Source organism: Caloenas nicobarica, chromosome 15 (assembly GCF_036013445.1).
Source record: "Caloenas nicobarica isolate bCalNic1 chromosome 15, bCalNic1.hap1, whole genome shotgun sequence".
Lineage (NCBI taxonomy): Eukaryota > Metazoa > Chordata > Aves > Columbiformes > Columbidae > Caloenas > Caloenas nicobarica.
The window spans coordinates 5,951,329-5,975,810 of NC_088259.1; the positions used below are offsets into that span (position 1 = coordinate 5,951,329).

General features: G+C 50.1%; 1 protein-coding gene across 2 annotated transcripts in view; it reads left to right on the top strand.

The window, feature by feature from the left end:
- Positions 1-1,296: 1,296 nt before the first annotated feature.
- Positions 1,297-24,482, top strand: part of PPP1R16B (protein phosphatase 1 regulatory subunit 16B) — a 64,066-nt gene continuing 40,880 nt past the window's right edge. The window contains exons 1-2 of one of the 2 annotated variants that reach the window (XM_065645783.1): positions 1,297-1,354; positions 19,581-19,983. In XM_065645783.1, coding sequence (XP_065501855.1) covers positions 19,737-19,983 — 247 coding nt within the window. In that variant the 5' untranslated portion in view covers positions 1,297-1,354; positions 19,581-19,736. Of the gene's footprint in view, positions 1,355-19,269; positions 19,352-19,580; positions 19,984-24,482 lie in introns of those variants that run through there. The other variant, XM_065645784.1, reaches the window with a different exon arrangement.

Genomic DNA, 24,482 nt, shown 5'->3' on the forward strand with positions numbered 1-24,482 from the left:
TTAAAACATGGTTCTGCCATGTTGCAGCAGTAATATGTGAATTCTGGACAGAGTTCCCCAGCATTCATCAGAGTAAACTCCAACCTCAACCAGACTTTCACACTCTGGATGCTCTTTCACACTCTGGATGCTCTTTCACACTCATGCGCAATTGCAAAGGTCCACGTTTGTTACCCATAAACACTTGCCTACACATCGTCTTGTTCAAAGGAGCAAGTCACATGTCAAAACAAAAAGGCATTTGTGATCTAGAATGTTTTAATGGAACCCCACAGCGCGATTGCCAGAGCCGTGTCTCCCTTGATCTGTTAGGTCTAGGCGGAGGCCCTTTCCCAAGGAGAAATGGGGACGATGGTGATTAATCCTCCAAACCTTCCGAAACCTACTTCTCCCCGGAAAAGGCAACTGATGCCAGACACAATATCTGACAGCGGCATGAGGAACCCTCTCTGCTCCGCTCCCAGCCCATGCAGGGGTGAGCGTGGGCTCCTGAGTGCCGCTCCCTGGCCCAGGAGGCTTCTTGGCTTCCCTCCCAGCTCCGGTGACTGGTTTTGACTGCGGGCAAAGACTCCTATCTGCCTCTCTTTGTCTGTCTATGAAATGGGCATGAGGCATACTTCAGGAATGGCATTTGTTTTCAGCATCAATCACCGTGCTTTAAAACCATATTACACTGAGTTTGCGGTGGCTTTCAGTTTATTTTAGTTTCTCCTAAAAAAGTGTTCTGGGATCCCGTCCCTAGCATCAGCTCACTCCGTGGCAAACAGGAACCTGCTGCCGGCGCGGCTATTTATGCAGAAAAGAAGGGCAAAACCGTTTCTAACCCGGATATCCTCCCCAGACCTTCCAACTTCAGTGCAGGCAGCAGCATCCCACATCTTGTGCCCAGCCAGGAGCCAGGGCAAACCTTATCTACAGCCACACTCAGCAGCCTCAGGAAGGTCGAGGCGTGGCTGCAACCTTCCACCACAACTTGAAGACCGTTTTTAAAAAATATGTATTTATTTTAATTATACGCACAGATAGCCCACACCCCAGGTGCGGACAAGCCCTGGTTTTCCAAGGGCCCATCCCGCACCGCGGGAGGGAGGGGATCCGAACGAGCCGCTCTTGCAACATCCCCGGGGATGCTCCTCCGCTCCGCGCCTTCCACCTGCGGGGCCGGGCTCGGCGGGGGGGGCTGCGGCGCGTCGGTTCCGCGCCCCCTCCGCGGCTCCACCCCGGGGCGGAGCTGCGGCCGCAGCCGGAGGCGGGCGGGGAGCGGGACGGGGAGCGGGGCTGCGCGGCGCCGCTGCCGCCTCTGCCCGCTGCGCTGTGCCCGCCGGGCCCGCTGCGCCGTGCGGAGCTGCCGCGGGTGAGTGCGGGGCCGGGGCCGGGGCGGGCGGCAGCGGGGAGCGGGGCCCGGAGGGGCAGCGGCTGCTGTGGGCGCGGCGGCGGGGTCCCCGTTCTCCTTCCACGGGAGCGGGGGTGCGTGTGTGTCCGGGGCCGCGGGCGCGGAGCGGGGTCCCCGGCGCGCCCAGGGCAGCGGCTGCAATCACGGCGCGGAGTTTCGGTAACTCCAGCCCTGTGCAACCGCAGCGTGGGCTGGCCACCGGCGGTTCAGTACCGTACTGCCTTCCAGGGGAGCATCGGGAACACGGTTAATCCTCCGGTAAATCTGCAAACCTGATACTGGACGCATCTGATGATGGGGAGGCAATTACCTCTTGAAGGCAGTTTTTACCCCATTGAACGACTGGCGCTAGTGTTTAATTACACGTTTGTGCTGTGGGTCATCATGTGAAACCCAAGACACCGAAGTACGAGTTTCTCGTGGTTTTTTGTTTGTTAGTGGGTTTTCCTTATTGTATTTAGAAATCCTCTCCTTTTTGGCATGATTTGGGTGTGGAAGAAATATACAGGAGGTAGCATAAATATAAGCAACTGTAATTCCTGAAATGGCATCAGGATTGCAAGTGCTGCTTTCTGTGTGAGATGAAGGACTTTCTCGGAGAGAGTCTCCTTCAGATACTGGCAGACCAGGTGAACTTCAGCCTGAACTTCAGCTCCTTCTCCAGCTCCAGTCTGAGGTGTCACTGGTGGTAGAGATGCTTTCTGTTGACAAGCCAACACGTTCATGTTTATATCTTTGCTTACTTATTGTGAAAAGATCTTTTCTATGCTGTGATAGAGGAGGATGCTTCAAGCTACAATGGAGTAGCAGTAAAAGTGGCTTCTCACAAATAGTCAAGGAGAGCATAGGGCTCACAAACCTGGTTAAAAAAAAAAAGAACCTTCTCAGTGTGAGTTTGTGTTCCCAAACAAATGCTTGAGGAACCTTGGGAGAGGCGCTGCCGGGGCTGCCCCAGCTTTCACTGTACCTGGTGTCCCGAGCTCTGCCGTTACCGGTAAGTGCTTTGCCACAGATGGAAGGGCCAAGCGCTGTTATTGCAGAAAGCAGAAGGGGTTTTTCTGGCTGGAACTGAGTTTAATCTGGTGGGGGATCATGTTCGTTGTGAAAGACTGAATATGAAGAATACTTTTTCGTTTATGTTTTTCACTTCCTTGTTTAATCTCTACACTACGGGTTGGACTGAAAACTGTGGATGGTATTGAAAATGTGCTTCTTACATTATTTTTATGGGGTTTGCTTTATGTCCTGAGATCTCTCATGAGGTTAAAAAGTGCTTCTTTTCTTTCTGACTGGAAAACATAAGTGACTATTTCATAGGGAAAGATAAGGTTGAAAGTGTTGAACTTCAGATATCTGTGGTGGATGTGATGAAATACTGAGATACTGCGTCTTCTTTTTGCCATCAAGACCACGTGTCCAGGCTGCCCATGTCTGACAATGTCTTGTTGTTGAGTCTGTCATTGCTGGAAAAATGACTCTGTGTGAGTGTGCTGGTACCAATTGTACCGGCTCCTTGGTACTTCTGTGTCGCTTCTGCAGCCACTTTGTTGGAACCTTGTTTTCTCTTGGTTTAATAATTTATAAAATGCCTGTTGCCTCTAGGCACATTTCATCCAGTAAGAAGAAAAATATCAACCAGTGTTTGCTGATTACAGAGCCTGAGGTTGACAAATAATGAAGCTTTTTTGGATGAGGGGATTTCTCATTTTTACCTTATATAAACTCGTGAAAATGCAGGGTTTGTGTTAAAACTCTTCTGGGGATGTTATTCATTTCTTATCTTCATCCTTAAGGAGGTCTTTTGGCTGCTGGTGACAAAGCGGGTTTTAACTGTGACCTTCCTTAACCTGATTTTGGGTCTGCTGCTTTTTGCTTTTTCCTATGTCTGACTCAAGTTTGGCAGCTCTCAGGTATTTAATGGTTGTGAATTAAGATAGCAAAATCAGGTCCTACATCTTCACAGGCTGAGCTTCTTTGGCGTCAAAGAGGTCAGTCTCTTTTTGGGCAATAAATTACCCTCTCAAATCCTCTGCCAGATACTTAAGAACCTCTATCATTAACTGCATTTTGAATCACTCATTGAACTGGAGGGGGAAAATTGGCCTGCAGTTCATCTTGTCTTCTTTGAAACTGCTAAATGGTGCTTCAGTGACCTTAGTGGGCAAATTATATCACCAGCTAATTGGTCTAAGAAGAAAAACTTGCTCAATATCAAACAAACTGGCTGCTGCTGTTCTTCACTCTGAAACCCTCAGCTGCACCAGGTGATACCTCCAGTTTCAAATACTTATGGGTTTTTGTTGTGGCCCTGGGAAGAGGGGGCATTGTAAACTCTTTCTCTTAGCAATACTTGTGCATGACATCTACTCCACCTTCAGCAGGTTTTGAAGCAATTATCCCTTAAAAAAAAGCATAAAAATCTTAACATTTCAAGCTTGCCTTCCCCTCTGGACAGCTCTATCCTCTTCCTCCTCGGAGAGTGAAACTGCTCACCAGGGTGTAATGTTTTGGAGACTTGGCTCTGCCAGGGATCTCGAATTAGGAAGGATGTGAACATGTGATGCTGGAGCCCCCCTCATCACCTTGCCTTTCCCATCCCCATCCCCAGAAAGCCCTGTTCAAGAGCAACTTGCCTCTCCCCAGATGTGCCCAGCAGCTTCGTGGCCCAGCGCTGGGGACACGGGTCAGGATTAGCCCCTGCGTGGGCAACAAAACGTGCTGGTCAGGGCCAGGAGAGCAGGATGGGACCCAACACTCCACCAGCACTAACGGTCAGCCTGACCACGCTGCTTCCTGAAAATAATTCAGGCCTGGCAGCTGTAATTGCAGGTGAGTGCTGGTGCAGAAGCATCCAGGCACAGCACGTTCAGCCCTCCTTGCTTAAAGAGCTGCAGGAGTGAGCCGGGATGTGTGAAAGGGGTCAGCTGTTGGCTTTTTGCAAGGCTGTTAGTCGAGTTACACCACCTCCTAGGATGGCCTTGCCAGCTGGCTCATCCTTTAGGGAAGTTTAAAGAGGCTTATCGCAATCTTACGAGAAATCTGTCGTCTTCTATTAATCTACTTGTCTCTCCTCGTCTCCTTTCCACATGCTCCCTTGCTCATTCATCTCGACAGCACCGTTCTGCCTGTGCTGCTGCCGGTTGACACCAGCTGTGCTCCTTGCCAAAGTCTTGTTTAAGGCATGTTCCCTTGTAAACTGTCGCTTTTTGCCATCCAACATGTTTTTTCTTTATAGATATATGTATATACATACACTCTATTTTTAACTTTTTTTTTTGAAGGGGGCACTCCTGAAAGGGCAGCTGAGCCCAGATGCTTTGCTGGCAGCAGAATCATGGTACCCAGGAGCGATCAGACTCCAGGTCTGAGTAAGCCAGAGCCTGCTCCTGTGCCAGGTCCTGCTCAGCGTAAGGAACCGGTAATTGCGGATATGAATCACTGGCTGTCTGCACCTTCCCCTCTGAAATCAGGATAGTTCCCTCTTCGGGGAGTTAGTGCAGCGCTTGGCTTGAGTGAAGAGTACAGATGAAGGGCAGTAGAAAAAAACCTGCCAGACTTGGGGAGGGAAAGGAGGGTGAACACTGCACCCCGAGTCTCAAGGCAAGGCAGGAAAGCATTAATCAGTGAGAACTGATGATGCTGGACCAAGGCTAAACTTGGGGGCACCCCTTGGCATCTTTGCAAATGTCATTTTCAGAGTAATGTGGTTCTTCCTAATGGACCTTTTCCTTGCAAGCTTCACAGCAGCGTGTTGATACTGGGGTTAACAGCCATGTAGGTGCCAAGAAAAAAGAAATGAATAGCTTGAGGAAAGCTAAGCTTTAATATCCATACAAAGCAAACAAATGGTATATCATCTGACATGGATTAAGGTGAGCTGTGAGATCTCTGGCTCTAGAGGCCTGGGTAGGAAATGCAAAGCCTTTGACAAAGGTGGCTTGGCCACCTCCCCTTCCAGGAACAGCATCCCTGTGCTGCTGCAGCTCCTGGTCCTGCCAGCAGCCGTGTATCTGCCTCTCCCCTCAGCTTTCCCCGGGATGCTCTTTCTCCTGCACAACACATTGTTTTCTGTCCTTGGATGTTGCTAGCTAGCAGGGAAATAGATCAGTGTGGTTCGTTTTATTTTTTTTTTCAGAATAGTCAGCTGATTTCATCCCATGGGAAGGGGTTGAAAAGCAGGAGACAGGTGGGTTGGCATTCCTGATTCGTAGCCTTCCGTCATTGCACCAGGAGAAGGATAAACCCAGAAGTGCAGTTGCATTTCTGTTTGCGTTTGAAAGAGCTTGATAGGCTGTGATTAATGAGACCAAGTGGAAGCTTGATAAATGGTAAATTCAAATGAATCTCAAACAAAAATGGCTTTATAAGAAGGCTTTTGGTTGCATGCAAAGTACAGATCATGGGTTCCATCTCGTGCTGTTTGATTTGTGGTTAGCAGGGTGTGTTGCACGGGCTGTCCCCTGCCGAGGTGGGTCCCTGCTGCAGGAATAGCTGCTGTACCAAGCCGCGTCTGTGCAGACCCTCCTGCGGGCACTTGTTTCTCTCCTGGTTTAGGTTAATATCATATTTCCAAATCTGGGCTGTCAAATCTGCATCCTGGAGCCCACCGTGTCCTTATCCAGGCTCTAATTAAGGGTGCTCTAAAAGCAGCAGGCCAGCTATTGTGGCTTTGCAGATCAGAACCATTGGCCTAATCTATTTTTAAAGGGAATTAAACTAGGAAAAGGTACTGCCACTCTAGAATAAGCAACCACCTGGGGAGTTAACCCAGAATAGTTGTTCTGCTTTGAATTCGCACCTTATCTCACTTCAAAATAACTTTCCTTTCCATATCCGCAAGCTCTGTAAGCACAGAATACAGGGTATAACTTAAGCCAGATCACCCAACAGAGCTAGGAAAACATCATCTTTTTCTCGAGGTCTTCTCTGCATCGCCTCCCGGCGATCTGCACATGCTCCTTCACTTGGGCATCCTTTTCTGTAATGAATCTGTCCTGTTTCCAGCTCCATCCCTGCACTCCCTTCCCAGCCGCACCTCTGCGGTTTGATGTACCACCCCGACAGCATCCCGCAGCCACCTCTGCTCTCCTCCCCATCCTCTGCTTTCTGCTGGTCCCACCCAGTGAATCGAGCATCCCAAGTGCTCGTCCTCACAGATGTCCGTGTTGAGATTGCGCAAAGGTCTTTTCTTAGGCCGGATGGGACCTTACCACCGTTCTCCATGGGTCAGGGTGAGCACTGGGTAAGAGGCAGCATCAGGTGCTTTTTTCTGAGCTGGGGCTGATAACCCGAGCCAGGCCTGGGTGGCAGGCGTGAATTATTTGCAGCAGCAGACTTAGGCGCTGCTCTCGTGCTGCTCTCGTCTTGCGTCGGCTGGGCGGAGGAGTGGGGATATTTGCATGATGTCTCGAGTTATGCTGAGACACTCTGCTGTTACACTGCTCCTTCGGATTCGTCAAGCTCGAGTTAAATGCATATAATTTTAACATCTCATGATTCTTTGGAGGCTGACTCATGTTTTTTTGGCCTGAATGAATCATAGCTCTTGAACTCCATTGCTAAATTCATTATGCAACAATTACAGTGTTGGAAATGCCACCCTAAGTGCACACAAACAAGCTGGCAGCAGTTTTCCCCTCCTTTCCTCTCACCCCGTGTTAGCAAGAGACCTCCCTGGTGAGTTCGCTGGGTTGCTCTTGCCTCCCCTCTGTAGGTGAGGGGCTTTGCCCTTGAGCTGGAAGGACTGGGAGGTGCAGGTTGGGCATTTCTGGAAGAGAAGAGGGGGGACAGTCTAGGAGGGAAGGCTGGAGATGCACAGCTCACTGGTGCCAGCTGCCTTCATGTCATCCCAACTGCTCCGCGTGACGTTATGGCACAGTCACGGCATCTCTAAGGATGCATATGCAGAAAACCCCAGGTATGAGGCTTTGCTCTACAGTGGCTCCATGTGGCAATGTTGGATGTTGGCAGCATTTCACAGGCACAAGTTCTGCTTGATTACTTGCTCAGCAGCTCAAAGGTCAAATCCCCATCCGAGGAGAAAGACCAAGGAATCATGAGCCCCGTGCTGGCTGTGAGGTGTCTAGTAACACCCACCATTATTTTCTCTTCGTTCTGGTGCTAAGCTGAGATTTGGGGATTTGTGCAGGGCTTGGCTTTTTATTACTGAGGTCTCGAGCAAGAATTCATCTGGCATGTGAAATTAAGAGGGATTTCGTACTGGGTGGGCTTTGCTTGCTGACTTGCTTAACCCACCAAAGCAGCTGGTGGGATCCATTAGCAGGATGCAGAAGGACCATCTCCACCATGTGCGGAATCCGATCAGACTTCTGGCTTTAAGGTGGCCCTGCTACCTGAATTTGACTTTCACTACCAGAACACTGATTTTTTTAAAAATTTTTTGTTTGTTTGTTTGTTTTCTGCCATCCAAATAAAACTGCTTCTTGGAACAAATACTCGGCTGAGGTACATACTGACTAGCAGGATGGGTGCCTGTGCCTGGGAAGCCCTCACAAGTCTCCCTGAAGAGCAGCTGTTCTTCCCAGCTGGGTTCTGGCCCTTAAATCTCAGTATCTTTGGGAAAAGTCTCTCGGCTGAGCAGGTCTGGCTGTTTGCACATCCAGACATGGCTGCACATTGAGACAGCAGAGAAGGGTGGCTGAGCCTTGTGCTCGTGGGTGGACGAGGTTCTCCTTCATCTCTGGCAGCAGAACCCTAGTGCTTGTAATCCCAGAAACGGCAGAAGCAAAGTAAGAGCTAGACTGACAAAGAGGAGAGCAGCACCAGCAATTCTGGTACTGTGTTCATAGTGAAGTTAACATGAAGTGTCCAAGATCTATTTTCAAAATAAGAAGTGGTAAATATTTGATGAAACTGAATGTCAGAGCAACTGCATTGTCAGAAGAGCAAGTCAAGCCAATGTACCATCTCTGTGGCCAAGAGTAGATGCAGAAAACACAGAAAGTAGGGCATGTATGGTGACGTGCGGGTTGATAACTGCGCCTAAAAATAAGGTACTTTAGAAACATAAAATCTGCCTCGCAAGCAAGGCGGTGGCAGGCTGCTCCGAGCGTCTGATTTAAGGCTGAAACTGGTGATGTTGGCACTGCAGAAAGCTGTGCTAACGCTTTGTTAGCATTTTGCCAGCAAAACATTTTGCTTCAATCTGATGGCTTGCATCTAAGATAAGGCCGGTGACTCTGGAGCTGTGCTTGGGCAGAGGTGGAAGCGAGAGGCGGTGGTGGGGCTGTTGGACGCTTTTCCTCGGCCAAGCCCCGCCAGCAGCAGCCTCTTCCCCTGCAGGGCTTCCGCTCATCTGCATTTTAAGGAGCCTTTGTCCTCTTGAAGTGTTATTGTTCAACTCTCTAGAAGATGCACTTATCATATTCCTGCAGCTTCAAGGGGAAACAGCCCTGTGGTGACAGTAGCTGGTGGTGCTGATCTGTACGGCCATTGTTGTGAATGGGCTGATACTGGTACCCTACAGAATCCATACAGCCTCGGGATGCTCCTCTCACATGCTGGTGGCTGACCTTGACCTGCAAAGGCTTAGGTGGACAGGAGGGTGAATTTTTTCAAGTGGAGGGGTGACGTATGCATGGTTTAGCAGTGGAAGAAATCAGTTATCATGCAGTTCATCAAGATATGAGGGCCATTCCTTAGACAAGAAATCCAGATGTTTGAGCCATATGGAGAAAAACGTGCTATAGCATGCATATTTTGTTTTTTTCCAAAGTGTCACTTCTTTACTCTCCCAATAGAGCCCACAGCAACCTGCTGGACCCTGCACAGCAGAGGCAGGTGGGCTACACCATCCTGGGTAGGCATACAGGCTCCCTGATGGATGCAGGATGGGTCAGAAGGCACCTTTTTGTGTTACTTGGTTCTTTTGAGGATTATTGGAATGGTTATAGATACGCTCAGTAGTGTCCACAAGCATTAGAGTTGAAAGCATTTTGTTAGCAATAATTAAATACAACTGCCATTTAAAAAGAATGAATCAGTTTGTTGGGAAGAGCATCCTCTCTTAAATCTCCCACAAAATCAATATTCCTCAAAACCTCTCTCCGTGCAGTGACGAGCTGTTTGACGTGTTTGGCCGTGGCACCTGGGTGCTTTGAGCTGGGTGGTGGTTGTACCCAGCTGGTGACATCTGTCCCATGGCTGGGGACAAATGCCTGGTGCTAGTGGGCTACATGGGATTTGCTCCTGTGCTCTGCTATTCTGGGGACGTCTCCTGCCTTCTGCACGAGCTGGTGCATCCTGCTGGACCCAGTCTTGGATCGCTGTGCACTATGGGCTGGGTGTCCAGCTTGGCAGTAGTTATTATCTCTTGGTGTCAATGCTGGTGTAGCAAACTGCAGCGTGGATGTGTAGGGACAAGTCTGCTCTTGCATACCAGCATCATCTCGCAGTGTGAACCTGACACGGGTTGTCCTTTTCTCCCGTCTGATTACTGTTCTGGCGGCTTCGTTAGCCGCTGGCATTGTCACCATGGTGCCATAACACTGCTGGAATCACATCTTTGCCTTGGAAAAAGAAGAGGTAGGCAGGACTCTCTTCTGATGGCAAAGAAACCAGAAGAAAATTAAAAATAGAGGAATGTAATCCCATGGGATGGTAACTCCCCAGGGGGATGCTGTGTCCCCCAGCCTGCTGCAGAAAGGCACAGCCATGGGGGCTGCGGAGCTGTGTGGGGGCAGGTGGGATGCCTGCTGTCACTGTCATCTCCAGTGCGTCACACAGAGGTGACAACGAGAGCAGGTATCCCCTGGGAAAGGTACATCCCTGTCAATAGCTGGGAGCCTGCAAAAGCCCAACCTCTGCAACACCCACGCTGGTGCAGCTTGTGGTGCCCAGGAGCTGTACATGGAAAATCCAGGCACTTATCTATCTGCTGCTGTGCCAGGGTAGAGCAGTTCCCAGGATTATTTTTTTTTTTTTTTTCCCATGGGCCAAAATGTGTGTAATTGGCTTTAAACAATGGGAGGACTTCTGTTAAAAAGACTGGGGTGCAGACGAATAGGGCTTTAATTTCTATCTTAAGGGAAGGGTGTGGGCTCTTAAAATGGTGGGTTTGAGATTGTGTTGGAAAGTAGCTTTGTTTTTCCTTGTATCTTATTTTAAAGCCTGTTTTGGGGAAAAAATTGATGTCGCTTTTCAAATTAGAGATCCCTAAGTACATAGTTTAAAACGTCAGGAAGGGGCATGCAGTTTTGGAAGGTGCCACACATCTGTCTCTTGCAGGGCTGATAAAAAACGGAAGCTTTAACCGGAAAAATAAATAAAAGGAGGTAATATCACTGTCACTGATGGGTTGGGCTGCTTTCCCTGCAGGTGTCTGCATTGCAACCCACACTCACATATAATGTGCTGTGGCAAAAATAAATGGAGAGCCGAATCGGAGACTTATGCCCTCAATTAATTTTTGTTCCACATAATCGGAGCTGTTGCATGCCTTTCCTTGGATATTTAACTGCCTGGCTCAGAGGATGGGGCTGCTCTCATGTGAGGGAAGTTGGGATTCAGTTCATGTTTGCACAGAAATCCCGTTCTGATCTTTCTTTCTGTGCCTAGGAGCAGGGATCCTGCTGCTCGTTTGATGCTAGAGATAAATTTTGTTAGCAGATACTTTTCTTTGGGAGAGCAAAGGGGAGAGGGGAATGGTGTGTAATGAATTCTTGAAGGAATAAAATGTCCTTGTCTTCAAGCATCATCTCTAGAGTCCCGTGTGCTGCCTGGAGCCGCTGCCTGTGCCGTCTCGGGTACAGTCGGTGGGGAGCGGAGGGGAGAGCTTTGCTCGTGATTTGATGTACACAGTCCTCATCTACGGAAAAAAATGAATCGGTACAATTAGTGTGTGCGCCCTGCGGATGTACAGGCTGGTGAATGGTTTTCTCTGTTGCACTAGGTTAAAAAGGGATGGCTTGTTTCGGTGTGTAGTTCGAAATCGAGCCCTGAACTTAATTTCTGGTTTTTAACTCTATTCAAAACCACAGTTAGATTTTTCAAATTCAAACCATCTGAAATGTCCCTCTCCCTTCTCTGCGTGGCAAGCTGATGGCCAAGAGCTCATGGGGGGCTCTTTTTACTGATTCACCGGTCAAGCTGAAAGCAGGAGGCAAACCTGAGGTTTCACCCTCGGAAAGCCAAGGCGCCCTGGAAGGTTCACCCAGTGCCCAGTCTGGAGCTACAGCTCAAACTGGGAGCAGGAAGAGCCCGTTCTGCCTGTGGACGTGGAGGCAGAGCAGAGCTGGGCTGCCCCGGGAGCCTGGTTGGTGAGTAGGATGCCAGGGAGGAAAAACCTCAAACTTGTAGTGAACATAAAAACCATCCACATAAATTCTGGATTGGAGAATCTACCCAGGCAAGGACAGTTTAATGCAGAAAAGTGGCAGCCTTGAGAGAGCCGTGTGGAGTAGATATAGAAAAGAGCATTTGTTCTGCAGATCTAGGTGAAGGCTTTTTAAAACGCCTCCAAGACCTGCTGACTTGAGCTGGGAGTTGGGCTTAAGGAGCAGCTTTGCACGAGTTCCACATGGAGGAGTTAGTCCAGCTTTAATGCTCTGGCTTGCTCCTAAACAAATGTGTAAGCTGAGCTTGTGTCCTGCTGAAGCAAAGCCTTTTGTGGCTATGGCCGTGTCCCCTGAACCCCAAGACCCAGCTCTCCAGCTATTGACGGGAGCTCAGTGGCCGCTGTATCTATGTCTGGGGACCCCCACCAGATTTATTCTGCTCCTCACTGAGGTTCCTCTGGGTAGAGCAGCGTGTTTCCAAGCACACTGATGTGGGGGAGGACTGCTTGGCACAGAAGGTCTTTTTTTTTTAAGGAAGCCCATGTTGAAATATTGATAGGAAAAAGAATGTATTTTGTGCTGTGTTGTGTGTTTACAGGGAATATATAGTGAAAATACTGGGGGGGGCTTTCCTCAAACAACTGCTAATATTGTTAGGAGTGGAACAGTTGGGAGGAGAAAAGGATGAGGCACTTAAAATTTTCTATTACCAGCATTGGCTCCAAAGAGTTGTTTGTTTTTTTTTTTACTTGCTGTTTCACTTTTTTCTTCTTTCTCGTATTTCATTCCCACTGCTAGGAAGGAGCTCATTGAAGAGGGAGAGATGATCTGGAACTAGAGATAAAGTGGCCAAACCAAAATGTTTTTAATTATCTGGGGAAGAATTTAGCTTTAACTTTTGAGCTTTCCACGAAGCTAGAAAAACAATTTAAATTGATGTACCCTCACCACCAAACTTACCTTTGCATCAAGCAGCATTGAAACTTCCTTTGCTGCAGACAGGTAAAACAGTATCTTCACTTTAAGAAGGTAATTGGGGCACAGATTAGGTTACTTACTTTGCATACAAGAAACCTGTGGGAAAGCCAGGAATCTCTCCTGAAACTCCTGATTTCTGATGAGATCTCTCACCTAGGAGATTTCTGTACCTGCTCTCCCTTGGCAGCACTCCAGGATGGACTGTAGGAGTTGTGTTCCCCAAGGGGTTTTGGCTGAAATATCTCTTTTTTTTTTTTTTTCTTTTCTTAAAGTGATGTTTCTTGCCACTTTTCCCTTCATTCTTTCAGGAGGAACCATTCATTTCTTAGCACCGAGCATCTGCTGCTTAAAAGGCTGCAGAAGCCCTGAGCAAGGACAGGAGCTGTTTGCTTCTCAGGTACCGGTGAAATTAAATCATGCAGCAACAATTTTTGTAATTTTAATTCCTCCGTGTGGTTAACCTGCAGGTGCTGTGGGGCTCACAGCACGGCGCAGGGAGAATCGCACAGTGCGTGTAAGAATTTGCTACCAGGAGCAATAGCCAGAGCTGTTGGAGTAGCACCGAGGCACGAGTAGGGTTTCACCAGTACCTCATGGCTGGAGCACAGGACTGGAAATAATAACCCTGAGCTGGTGGTGTGGCTCTTGCAGCGAGTTTGCTGCCTGAAGTCAGGCAGGTGACCTTGTTCTGTGTTCATCTCTTCACCAGTTAATGCTCTTGACCTCTGGAGAAGGGTTTGTTGCGTGTAATTTTGACAGTACTGGCCTAGGTGTACGTCAAACTGTTGTTTAATGTGCTGCCCAGGGCTGTGTTCAGGCTGTGTGCGTTACCAGCGGAGGTTTCCGAGTTCAGCTTTGCTCCAGCCCTGCCATCCCGGGGGAGATGGTCGGAGCCCACCTGCCTCGCAGTCATCGCGCAGAGATGCAGACACAGGAGATGGTACAACCTGGCTGGCAGGGCGTCATGTTAGAGAAATAAAAATTTGAGTTTCAGGAAAGAAAGGAAACCCTTCAGGAGGCTGTAAATGCTGCATTTTGAATTGCTCACCTCTGCAGCTTGTCACCGTGGCTGTTCTCTCCTCCTCCCCTGGGTTTTGTAGGAAACGTGGCTGTCCTGGAGCACTGCAGGAGAAAACAAGTGGTTTGGGGCTGGGATTCTTGGAGGGGCAGCTGCATCTCTGTGATTTGAACTCCACTTCCCAGTTTGCCATATGGTTGCTGTTGCTATCTGACCCGCTGTCTGTTGTCAATTGGAAGACCCAGCAGCCGAGTCCCCTGTTATAGGTGTTTAAGACTATAACGGTTTGGATAGTCGGGTGGCACAGCTTGATGCAGTGTCTTTGTTGATGATGCTCTAATCAAATGTTTTTCCAAAAGGCAAGAGGTGAGAGAAGCAGTTATAATAAGGAAAGAAATGCTGGTTCCAGGCTATGGTGGTCTTGGCGCGAAAGACCCTCTTGTCTTGATGCATCCTGTACTAATTAAAAAAAAAAACAAAAAAACAAAAAACCAAACAAACAAACAAAAAAAAAAAAACAAAGAAAAAAACCTTACAAACGCCCAGGAGCTCCTGATCCCGAGCAGGGCTCGCCGTTCCCATCAGCAGGCCAGAAGAGGGGTTTGGTTTCCCCTTTCCCGGCGGTTTGGCCGTGGGAGCAGCGTGCGTGCCGGCGCTGGGGCGGGAGCGCCTTGGCAGAGCCGGCGCCGTTCCGTGCCGGGCAGCGACAGGGTTTAGGAAATGACTTTGGAGCCTGTTCCTCTGGGGGGGTTGGGAGGGGGACGCGGCTGCCCTTCTCACCCCTGCTCTGGGCTGCAGGGAACGGACCTGGGCTCTGTGTGTGGGCTCAGCGCTTGGCACATCCACGCTTTGGGCAGCCCCCCTGTGCCCCACTCAGTCCTCCCATGGGGACAGTTGATCTCCTGTGCTTTCCTGGCCCTGCTGCTCCTGCGTGTCCCTCTGTCTGTCCCCTCTCGGTGGCTTTCGGGCTGTTTCTGGATGGTGTTATGGGTGCTGGGCTGTCAGTGAGCTCTTCCCCTCACTGGGGAGATGATGAAGAGCTGCCCTGTTGCTTCCTCCAGACGTGGGGGAGATCCCAGCCAACAGCAGGAACAGCAACATGCGTCTTAAGCCACTTTGTGTCCCCAGGCAGTGACAATTCTGAAGGTGATGCCTGAAAGAGAAGCCTGCGAATTCTTCGTTGGTGCTTGTTGCTGGAGGATGGGGTCAGCAGAAGGGCTGTGATGGGCTGCTCACCGGGCATTTAGTGGGGCAGAAAAAGCACAGATTGGCCTTGACCCTTGTAGGAAGCAGAAGGGGAAAATCTGGCAATTCCTCACCTCTTCGTGGTGCAGGAGTTGACACTTAATGAAATAAATAGATGAGGCAGCCACCTCCTCTGCAGGTTGCTTGTGCACTCAGATCCCTGCTATAGGCTTCTGTGCTTGATTTCCAGTTCCAGCTGAGAGAAGATTAGCTTGGGGTGAGGAGGAAAGGGCTATTTCTGTCCCTCTTCATGCCACTGACTTGACTTTATGCTGCAAACTCAGATGCTTCACCTACTCGGTGGAGCCCGATCCTGCAGGTCCCTCCCGTAATGAGACTGGTCCTCTCGACTCCACAGTGGCTGCTCACATACTGGGCTTTGGGTTTTACCTTTACTTGAAAGATGCACAACTTAGTTCAGCAACTAGAGAATTCCATTTCAAGCAGTCCCATTCAAGGATTGCTCTTCTGTGCTTTGTGTTGTTTGTATGGGGTTTTTTTTAAGTGGAATAAAACTGAAGTCAGTTGAAGCCACTTAAGTGAAGGACTCTTGCAAGTGTTTGTGTTCTGCTTCAGTGTCATGCTGTGCTTTAAGTAGTGCCTTGGGGAGATGTGGCGGAGGATTTGCAGGTCTTAGCTCCAGCTTCATCGTCTGGCGGGGAGACAAGGAGGCTCTTCAGCATCACTCAGCACCACGGCTGTTTTAATGGATCCAGCTCCAACCTCAGCAATATTATGGCAAAATGTCTGCAAGTCGAATGCTTTGTAGGAAGGTCGAGAGGGCAGCTCTGAGCGTGTGCTGGGACAGGAAAATAAACACTCGGTTTTCTCCTTTGTGGGCTGCAAGTGCCAACCTCTAAATGTGAACTGGGAAGCAGCATGTATATAGGGGATGCGGGACCCTCCAGGCAGGGATGCTGGTATGGGGTAGGCAGCTTTTTGCAACCACTGGCTCAGTAAACTCTCACTTTGCAGAATTGTCGTCTCTTCTTGTATCACCAGTGAGTAACCAGTGCCCTGAAGTAGTCCTTATGAGCTTAGTGAGACAAACCTCGTACTAAGGCGAGGCAAATGTACAGGAAATGCAAACTTTTTTTAAAAAAAACGATTGCGTTTGCCAACACTTGCGTGCCCTTTGTAGGGACCGATCTTTGACACGGTTGGAGCAGGTCTCTCTGCCTCAGCGCCGAGAGGACGGCGATGGCACGAGCGCGATACAATAGCGAGCGTCTCGCCTTCCTTCTGTACCCTGAAATAGAGTCACCCGTTGTCCCCGCGGGGCCGGGGGCCGCGTGTGTCTGACAGGATGCTCTCGGCACCGCGGTGGGCAGATCTGCTGAGCTCATGGAAACTCAGCTCAGTCGAACACGAGGAATGGCACTTTTTTTCCCCCCCCTCTTCTTCTTTAAATAAAACAGAAACCAAAATGCGATGCTTTGCAAACCACAGACACCCACACAGCCAGCTTATGTGTCACTTCGCAGGTAAACAAATGCTGGGGCCTGCAGCTGTGCTATAGTTAGACTGAGCGGTTTGTGCAACAAGAAGCCAATGTGCCATTTTTTTGGTTCAGGGAAGAAGCTAGGTTATCGGAAAACAGGTAGCCGGAGTGATGGAGCCAAAGTCTTTGCGAGGCTCTGGGGTCTCTGGAGGGTGCCAGGGGACTTGTACCCAAGTCTGGGAGAAGTTGAGCTGTGTCCCCTTCAGGAAGACTTTGCAGGGTGACCTCTCTGCTCCTTTAGGGTTTCTTTGCTGGTTGGTTTGAGGAGGTGCTGGTGGCCGGTACTTCTAGAAGAGGCCAGGCTGGACGGGGCTCTGAGCAACCTGAGCTGGCGCAGATGTCCCTGCTCATGGCAGGGGGGGCACTGGGGGAGCTGGGAAGGTCCCTTCAACCCAAACCGTTCTGTGTCTCTTGGTGGTTTTGGGTCTCCTCTCTCCATCTCCTTCCCCTCTGTAGGCCACTCGAATCTCCCGTTTGTGCTGCTGTGAGAGCAGAGGAGCTGCTGGAGGACGAGGTGCAAACAGGAAAGCTGAAACACGGGCGTGTAGAGCAAACCACGTTTCTCCTCTCCTTGTAAATCAGAGTCCTATTGCTCTTTCCAAGGTGTAGTCCTCATACCACCAAGAAAACTTTCAGCTTTTTTTGGGAGATAAACAGGGAAACGTTGAAATAAGGTTTATTTGCTTTAATAAATCTTCAGAATTAGGTCCTCATTTCCACTTCAGGTGTGTTTTGGAAAATATTTGTTCATCTTTCAGCGAACAATGGCAGAAGTGCCTGGAAAAGGCGCAGGGTGGGAGTGCCGTGTGCGGTATGCCGAGAGGCATTTCCTGCCCTTATCTCCCCTCCTTCGAGGTATTGTGAACGGGGCTTCAGATCTGCAGCCTGTGTTACACGAGCGGAGATCGCCAAAAAAGATACTTTCCCAGGAATGCCTGCAGGGCCATGCAGAGCCGAGTTCACGAGAGGTGGGGAAGAGCTTTCCAGCAAAGTGCCTGTGCTTGGAAAAATGTGTCTGCCCCAAAATTAAAAGCTTTTTGGATTTAGGCGGCTCTTTTTGGCAGGGTTTCTGGGATCTGTGGGCAGGGGTCAGGGAGAGCTGCGTGGGACTTCTGTGCCATGGAGGAGCCGTGACACGTGCCCCTCACTTTCCTGTGCCATGCTGAAGTCATGAGTTGATATTCTCCATCTCGGGCAAGTGTTTGAATTTCTAGGTAGTATCATTCTTATGAAAAACTTTGCAAGGATTCGGTTTGTTCTTATGTAGAACTAAAGTGTTATTTGTCAGTCTTAAATTCTTATGTGATAGAACAGGGTTGGGATTTTTTTTTTTTTTTTTAAATTTTGTTCAGATCTGTTCTGAAACCCTCCAAATGAGGTTTGCAGGTGCTGCTGAAGCTGCCCTTGGCCTTCTGGTGGCCCTTGATGCTGGATAAAGCGACTGCTTTGGGACCTGCCTGTGTGCTCTGGCTGAGTTTGTTTGTTTTCAGTTCTCAGACCAATTATCTCGCAGAGGAAATGGTTTGCCGGGTTGTCAGTCTGCCGAGATATTTATAGGTAAGGTCAAACCTCTGTGGAGGTCTGTAGCAATGTTTAAAAGGAGTCGCTGTCTCAACCTTGTGAAATCCATTGCGACGTGTTGGATTTGCTGCATGGCATGGTCATCTCCCTGCAGCTCTGCCGAGTGATGCCTCCCTCACCGGGCTGCTTTGCCCTCTGGAGAGGGATGAACAGTAGCTTTTCCTGGCTTGACTGGGTGGGATCAGGTTTAGTATCCTCACCGCATCTCTCACCTGGGTCTAGCTGGCTCTCTCTGCTGATATTTTTTGCACAGGAGCTTATGAGACTGCTGGTTCCTCTCTTTTGGAGGAGGAGAGTTGGGCAAGGAATGGCTTCGCTGCCTGGTTGGGGTTTTCTCGGGTGCTTAAGCTCTCCTTTCCCCATCAACTTTTTTTTTTGTCTCCTAAGCTGGCTAAGTCATCTCATACGTGGTTATTTGCATTTTACCTTGGCACGCTCACCTTGCCATTTCATGTGCTCTGCACGGGTCTGTTTGGAAAGAACCCGTTCAATTTTCTCGTGACATTGGCTTTATCTCAAATGCACCTTTCTCTGTTGGACCACTCCTTAAATCTGGGACATGTTTCCTCCTTCTGTGCAGCGACTGAGTGGCTGCCCATGGGTTCCCTGGTTGATCGGTCTCCAGATAGCGCTGCTCAGAGGTCTCCGATGTCGTGGTCACACGGAGAGTTCAGGGCTGTGATTTAACTGCTCTCGTTGCTGCGCCTGCAGAACCTGTACAGCAAAACCAGAACGAGCTGGTGTGTGGTGAAGAAAAAACCTGAAGAGAGAAATGAACGCAAACCCCCATGTCTTTAAGTAGCTCAGGTGGTTTAAGTGTTAGTAATACCTCCCTGGGAGCCGTTTGCTCTCCGTCTGCCCTCAGCTGGGGCTGGGGTGTGAAGGGGCCAAGGGATGAAGTAGAAAAGTGCAGATGATGGTCCTGGTGGGTTGAGCTTCTCTGGGAAAACCTGCCTGGCCTTGGGGTGTTGGACAGGTAGTCCCATTCATCTCTTGCTTCTGGGTGATTTGTGCTGGGGTGTCCTCGTCTGGTGTCTGTGTCTGCTTTGGGCTCTGCCACTGCAGTTTTGGTCCCTTGTGCCCTGAGTTTTGCTGCTTGGACCCAAATGCTTCACGGAGGCAGCTGCTGGTGGGCATCAGTGCAGTGTGGTCCTGGCTGCGGTGCTGGGGACACCGGTAATGAGGGGTGATGGTTCTGCTAGAAGGGGCCAGCGGATGTGTCTCAGCGCTTGAATCTCTCCTGATTTTTTTGGAGGAATGATACTGAATACTATGGAAGATCTTTGCTCGTTAAGATTTTCTGCTGCTCATAAGAGAGGAGACTACCTTGAACTATAGAGGTGAATGAATTGCACACCAAAACTACTGCTTAATCAAGAGGGTTTTGCTGCAGTGTTTGGAGTGGGCTAAGGGTGGAATCGCATAGTCCAGTGAGGGCAACCAAGCAAATAAAGTGCAATTAAGTGAGCTGCCTTTTGAGATGGTAGATGTTGCCTGTGGGCTAGTCTTAGTTCCTTGTGAGCACGGGATGATGAGACTTGATTCCTCACACTTTCCTCCTCGTTGCAGGTTTCTGCCGTATTCTCGTTGGACACTGCGATGGGCCCTCCCCAGCTCGACCTCAAGATGCCGTTATAGCAGCAGGCGGCTGCGATCCAGAGGACCTGCGGTGGGACATCGTTTCCTGCTGGGACATCCTTCACCCCCCGCCTCTCGGCAGAAGCGATGGATGCCCACGTGGACCTCCTGACGGAGCTGCAGCTGCTGGATAAGGTGCCCACGCTGGAGCGGCTGCGGGCAGCCCAGAAGCGGAGGGCGCAGCAGCTGAAGAAGTGGGCGCAGTATGAGAAGGAGATGCAGCACAAGAAGCGGAAGCATGAGAAGAAGAGAAATGCTGTTAACCGAAAGAAAGTGTCTTTTGAAGCCAGCGTCGCTCTGCTGGAGGCTTCTCTGAGGAACGACTTGGAGGAAGGTACGGCACTTGTAGCTGGCAATTTCTTTGTCTGGTTATGTGTGAGGTCCATGTAGCCCTGTGGTGTGCAGAGGCATCTCCGATGACATGGACCGGACTTCCCTTAACGTGGTGTAGGTCTCTAGAGCGTTACCATTGCTGGTAGAGCGATGAGGTCCTCAAAGCACTGTGTGACAGCAGCGTTACCCCCACTGACATCAGGAGTGGGCGCACGAATGCCAGGATAGGGAAGGAGTTTTGATTGAGATTTGGGGAAAGGGAGGCAGCTTTCATCTCTTTCCATTTCACACTCTACTTACAGAAGGTGTGAAACATTTCTTTGCCTTCTGGGTGTGCCTCTCGGTGGTTTCACAGAAGTCTGTCGCAGAGATTTACATGTCAGTGTAAATCTCTTCAGCTTCCCTGCTTGGGCGGATTGAAAGCTACATGAATGTATGAATTTTTTTCCCTGTTCAAAATACTGGAAAGCATGGCTTTGCTTAATGCTTCCTATAGAAGAGAACTCCACATTGTTCAGAAATTGGTTTAATTGCAGCATTTTAAAGTGGATCAAAGTGCTTTGCTTTTGCTTAAAAATCTGAAGGGAGGAGAAAAAAATGTCTAAAAGTCAATCTCCATTAGCCTCAGCACAGCATGGGGGAAAACCTGTAAGCTCTGGGGAGCCAGAGCTTCTCTGCAGAGCAGGAAAAAAATTTCTTGGAGGAGATCTGGAGCAGCTTTTGAGGTTGCTGCTCTGCCAGGTAGTGAAATCAGTGTGATCTTCCCAATCCCTTGGTGTGGCAGAGGCAAAGGAGATGCTCAGGAAACTTGGCCAGTTGAATTGCATCTGTGCTCGGTAATGTTGGTCTTGTTTCCAGCATCTTTTTCAAGAAGAATATATACTTGCCTGGTATGAGGGTGGCAGGCAAGGACCTCGTCTTGTGTTGTGAGGAATCTCCCCAAAGTCACATTCCTGTTTCCGAGAAGGTCTTTCGTACACTGTAACTTGTCCTCGTGTGCGTGTTTTGCACCTGTTTGGAAATGGAGCATTTTGGTGGACAGTGCTTGCCTGGGCAGCATGTTACAAGCATTTGCCAATCCTTGCTGCATGTGTGTGGTTTTGTGTGCATTTGTAGCCTCTCTCCGGGAGAGCAGACCTGTGATAATGCCCTGGAAACTGCAGGCTTTTATTTGTTTCTTCCTTGCTTTAAAGGTTTAACTATGCTTCCAGCTCTTTGCTCCAGTGAACCTGTGTTTCTCACTCTGAATTGCTGTAGTCTTTCCGGAGATCCCCAGCAGTGAAGCCAACTAGGGCCCCACTGTGAAGTTATGTCTATTGGCATTGCCTAAGATGACAAATTTATGACCTGCATTGCCTCTGCCTGTGCTGGCGGATACTTGCTGGGGTATGGCTTTGGGTTTTGTACCCAGCTACCCACCTGTAAGTGACACATCAGTGTTGGGGTGGATAATGAGTGTTTCATTGTCCTCCTCTTTCTGTGACAATGGTGCCTCTGCTCAGCACACGGGCTGGAGGGCGCGATGGGGCCATTGAGAGGCCTGACCTTGTAGTTTTGCTTTCGGCACTGTCTGCCTTTGGATCTGGGCAATCTGGAGGGAGGAAAACTCCATCACTGTCTGCCTTACAAATAATTTCTGGTTTTGTGAGAGATGCACAGATGACAGAGGTGTCTGCAAGTACGGCTCCGGTGGCATGGCACTTCCCTGCTTGGTGGAACGTCAACCTCTCCATCTGCCAGGGAGGACAAGGACGGTATCCCTGGTGTCACAGGTGCTTCCCCTGTGTATTAATAGCTGGATTTTTCAGATGCATCGGGTTTTTAAGTCTTATTTGTTTTGCGGTCAATTAACTTAAGTCCTAAAAATGGGTTATGGGCAGGTTCCGTCCCCGCTCTGCCCCCTCAGTGCTGTGGGACCAGAGTAAAGGGGCGGAGGGGACAGAGTTAGAACTTGTTGCCAAACTGGGAAAATTCCGTATCAAGTGCCCTAGGCCAAAGTGAGTGAATTTGTGGGGTTTTGGAGGTCCCAGGTGATTATTTTGGTATATGAATCATCTTTTGTTTCCATGTGGGAAGTGGAGGGGGCGGTGTGGTATGAATGATTAAGAAGCTGAGAAGTCAGCGTGGGGAAGGTTGGAGAGCTGGAGGATGCAGCTGGCACGTGTCACCTCTGAGCGGGCGTGCCATCTCCATTCTCTGGTATTTCTCTGTACTTTTGTATTTATTTTTAACGTTTTCACTCCTGGAGTGGGAGAGGGGATGGTAGCAGGTGCTTTGTGCCGTGGAATCGGGGAGCAGAAAGCAGAGCTGGATAGCGAGTTGGCTCTTCGTCCAGAGGGTGTCTTGTGCCGTGGTGTAACCTCCTGATGGAGCTGGTGGGTCAAGCCATGTAGGATGGAGTTGGTGGGTGGAAAACGCTGCCCTGCCCTTCAGAGAGCAGCCCCAGGTCCCTGAGGACCTGGATGTGCTGATTTCCCTGTCCTTTGCCTACACCTTGCCCAGGTGTAACTGGAAGAGCAGCATTCATTTTGCTCGGCTCCTGTGTGACTGTGGGTATCTGCAGCACCTTCCCTTGTCCTTGTTTCTTTCTGCCATTGATGACATGGCCACCGGGCTGAGCCATCCCAGCTTGCCACCTAGGCTGTGACCTCTCTGGCTCTGCAAATATGACAGCCTCGGAGAAGAGGACTTATTTCCCATGTAAGAAATCCAGGTTCGTTTAGAGCTGATGAGTCCATGGGTGGCTGGACATGTTGCAGAATTGCTATATCGCAGCGCATGGTGAAGCAGGACTGAAGCCAAAGGCTCCCAGGGATCATCAGCCCCGGTGTGGGCAGGAGCTGCAAAGGGGTGGTGGCTCCTGCCGGTTTGTTCCTCGCATCTCCTGCAACAGATCTGCCAGAACATCCCAGGTTTAACAAACAAGCTGCTATTAAAAGCTCGTTTGGATCTCTGCTGACAGAACCAGGGGAGGGAGCACACCGCAAATGCCCTGGGAGCAGACGTGAGCGGACAGTCGCGCTGGGGAGAAGTAGTGATGGGCAGCGAGCCCAGACTGAGGGCAGCGGTTCCCCTGGGCTGCAGCATGCTGGCCAGGACCTTTGGTTTGGAAAGCTGAAGTATCTACAGACGGTTCGTGGGTGATCTCCGGGGTGAGAGCGGAGCCCTCCCAGTTGCCGCACTGGACCCGCTCTGCTCTCCCCGCGGAGGAGCTGGGAAGGGCACACTGTGGGCATCACTCACAGTCACTGCCTTAAGTGGAAATATGTTCAAACCCTCACCCAGCAATAGGGGCGGTCCGAGCTGGTTGCAGGAGGACGATGCAAATTGGAGGAGGACGCTCAGTCCACACAGAGCTGACAGGGAGCGGCAGTGTTGGATACAGCCTCTGGGATGTTCTAATGACTGCGAAGGAGATTTGCTTTATCGCACAATAAAGCGATGCTTTATAAGCTACTGTACTAATTGCAAAGAAATGGTGAGGGCTGCTGAAGGCTGTGGCCCTTCGAGGCTGCCCTGCGAGGTGATGGACTGAAACCATGGGCAGGAGGCTGGTCCTGCCATTCCCAGGGCGGCACTTCATCCCTGAAAGCAGCCCCGGCTGCTGCAGGGCTGTCGTGTCCAGGTCTTTCTACATCGCTGAGCTCCTATAGAAGCAGCCCCAGAGCACGGGCAGAGGAGCTGTTGTTCTGTAAATCGAAAAAAGCAGTCCCAGAGGTGGGTAAAGTGTCTGCCTGTACAGACGTGTGGCATTTGCTGCCTGAAGTCCCTTTGCACCGCCGTCCCGTTTGCAGGGGGAGCTCCCACTTGAATGACAGCAGCTGGAGGTGTTGGTGTTAGCTGGGGGGTGAGCTGTGTTCCCTTCAGTGAACCAACGGAGAAATAAAGCCCCCGAAGGACTGATTCACCTTCCAGCAGGGTTGGAGGTGCCCTGGTTTCTCCTGCTCTCGGATGAGAGCTGCCCCCCCAGCCGCGGCTCTGAGAAGCATCGCCGCAAAGTCCTTCAGCTCCCACCTTCAAGCACTTCATCCTGCAAGCAAAACTTTGTCAGAGCCAGAGCGTTGCATAAAACAGCGTTTCTGCAGAAGTGTAACCACGCAGATCCTTCTGGCGAGTGAGCCAGAAAGCGAATGACAGCTCAGGTTTGATGACCTTGGACTTGGCATCCAGCAAAACGGTTCCTGTTAGCGGAGCAGCAGGTGCAGGGCTGGGGCTCGCGGGGTCCTGCACTGGCGTGGAGATTTCCCCGGGGAGGGTATGAGTATTGCACGGCTTGTTCGTATAAATACATCCCCTGCGTTTCCCTTCATGCCGACCCTTAAATCTGTAAATGTGCAGGAATGGCGAGCGTGGCGAACCCTTCCAGGAGCCGTCCCCAGGCAGCTCCTGCGGTCCTCCCTTTGCACCTTTCTGGAATAAACCCAACCTTGTCATTTGCAAAGGCACTTTTAAAAGAGGCCCTAATTAGTGTCTATAAATTGCTTTCTTTAACCTTTCCAA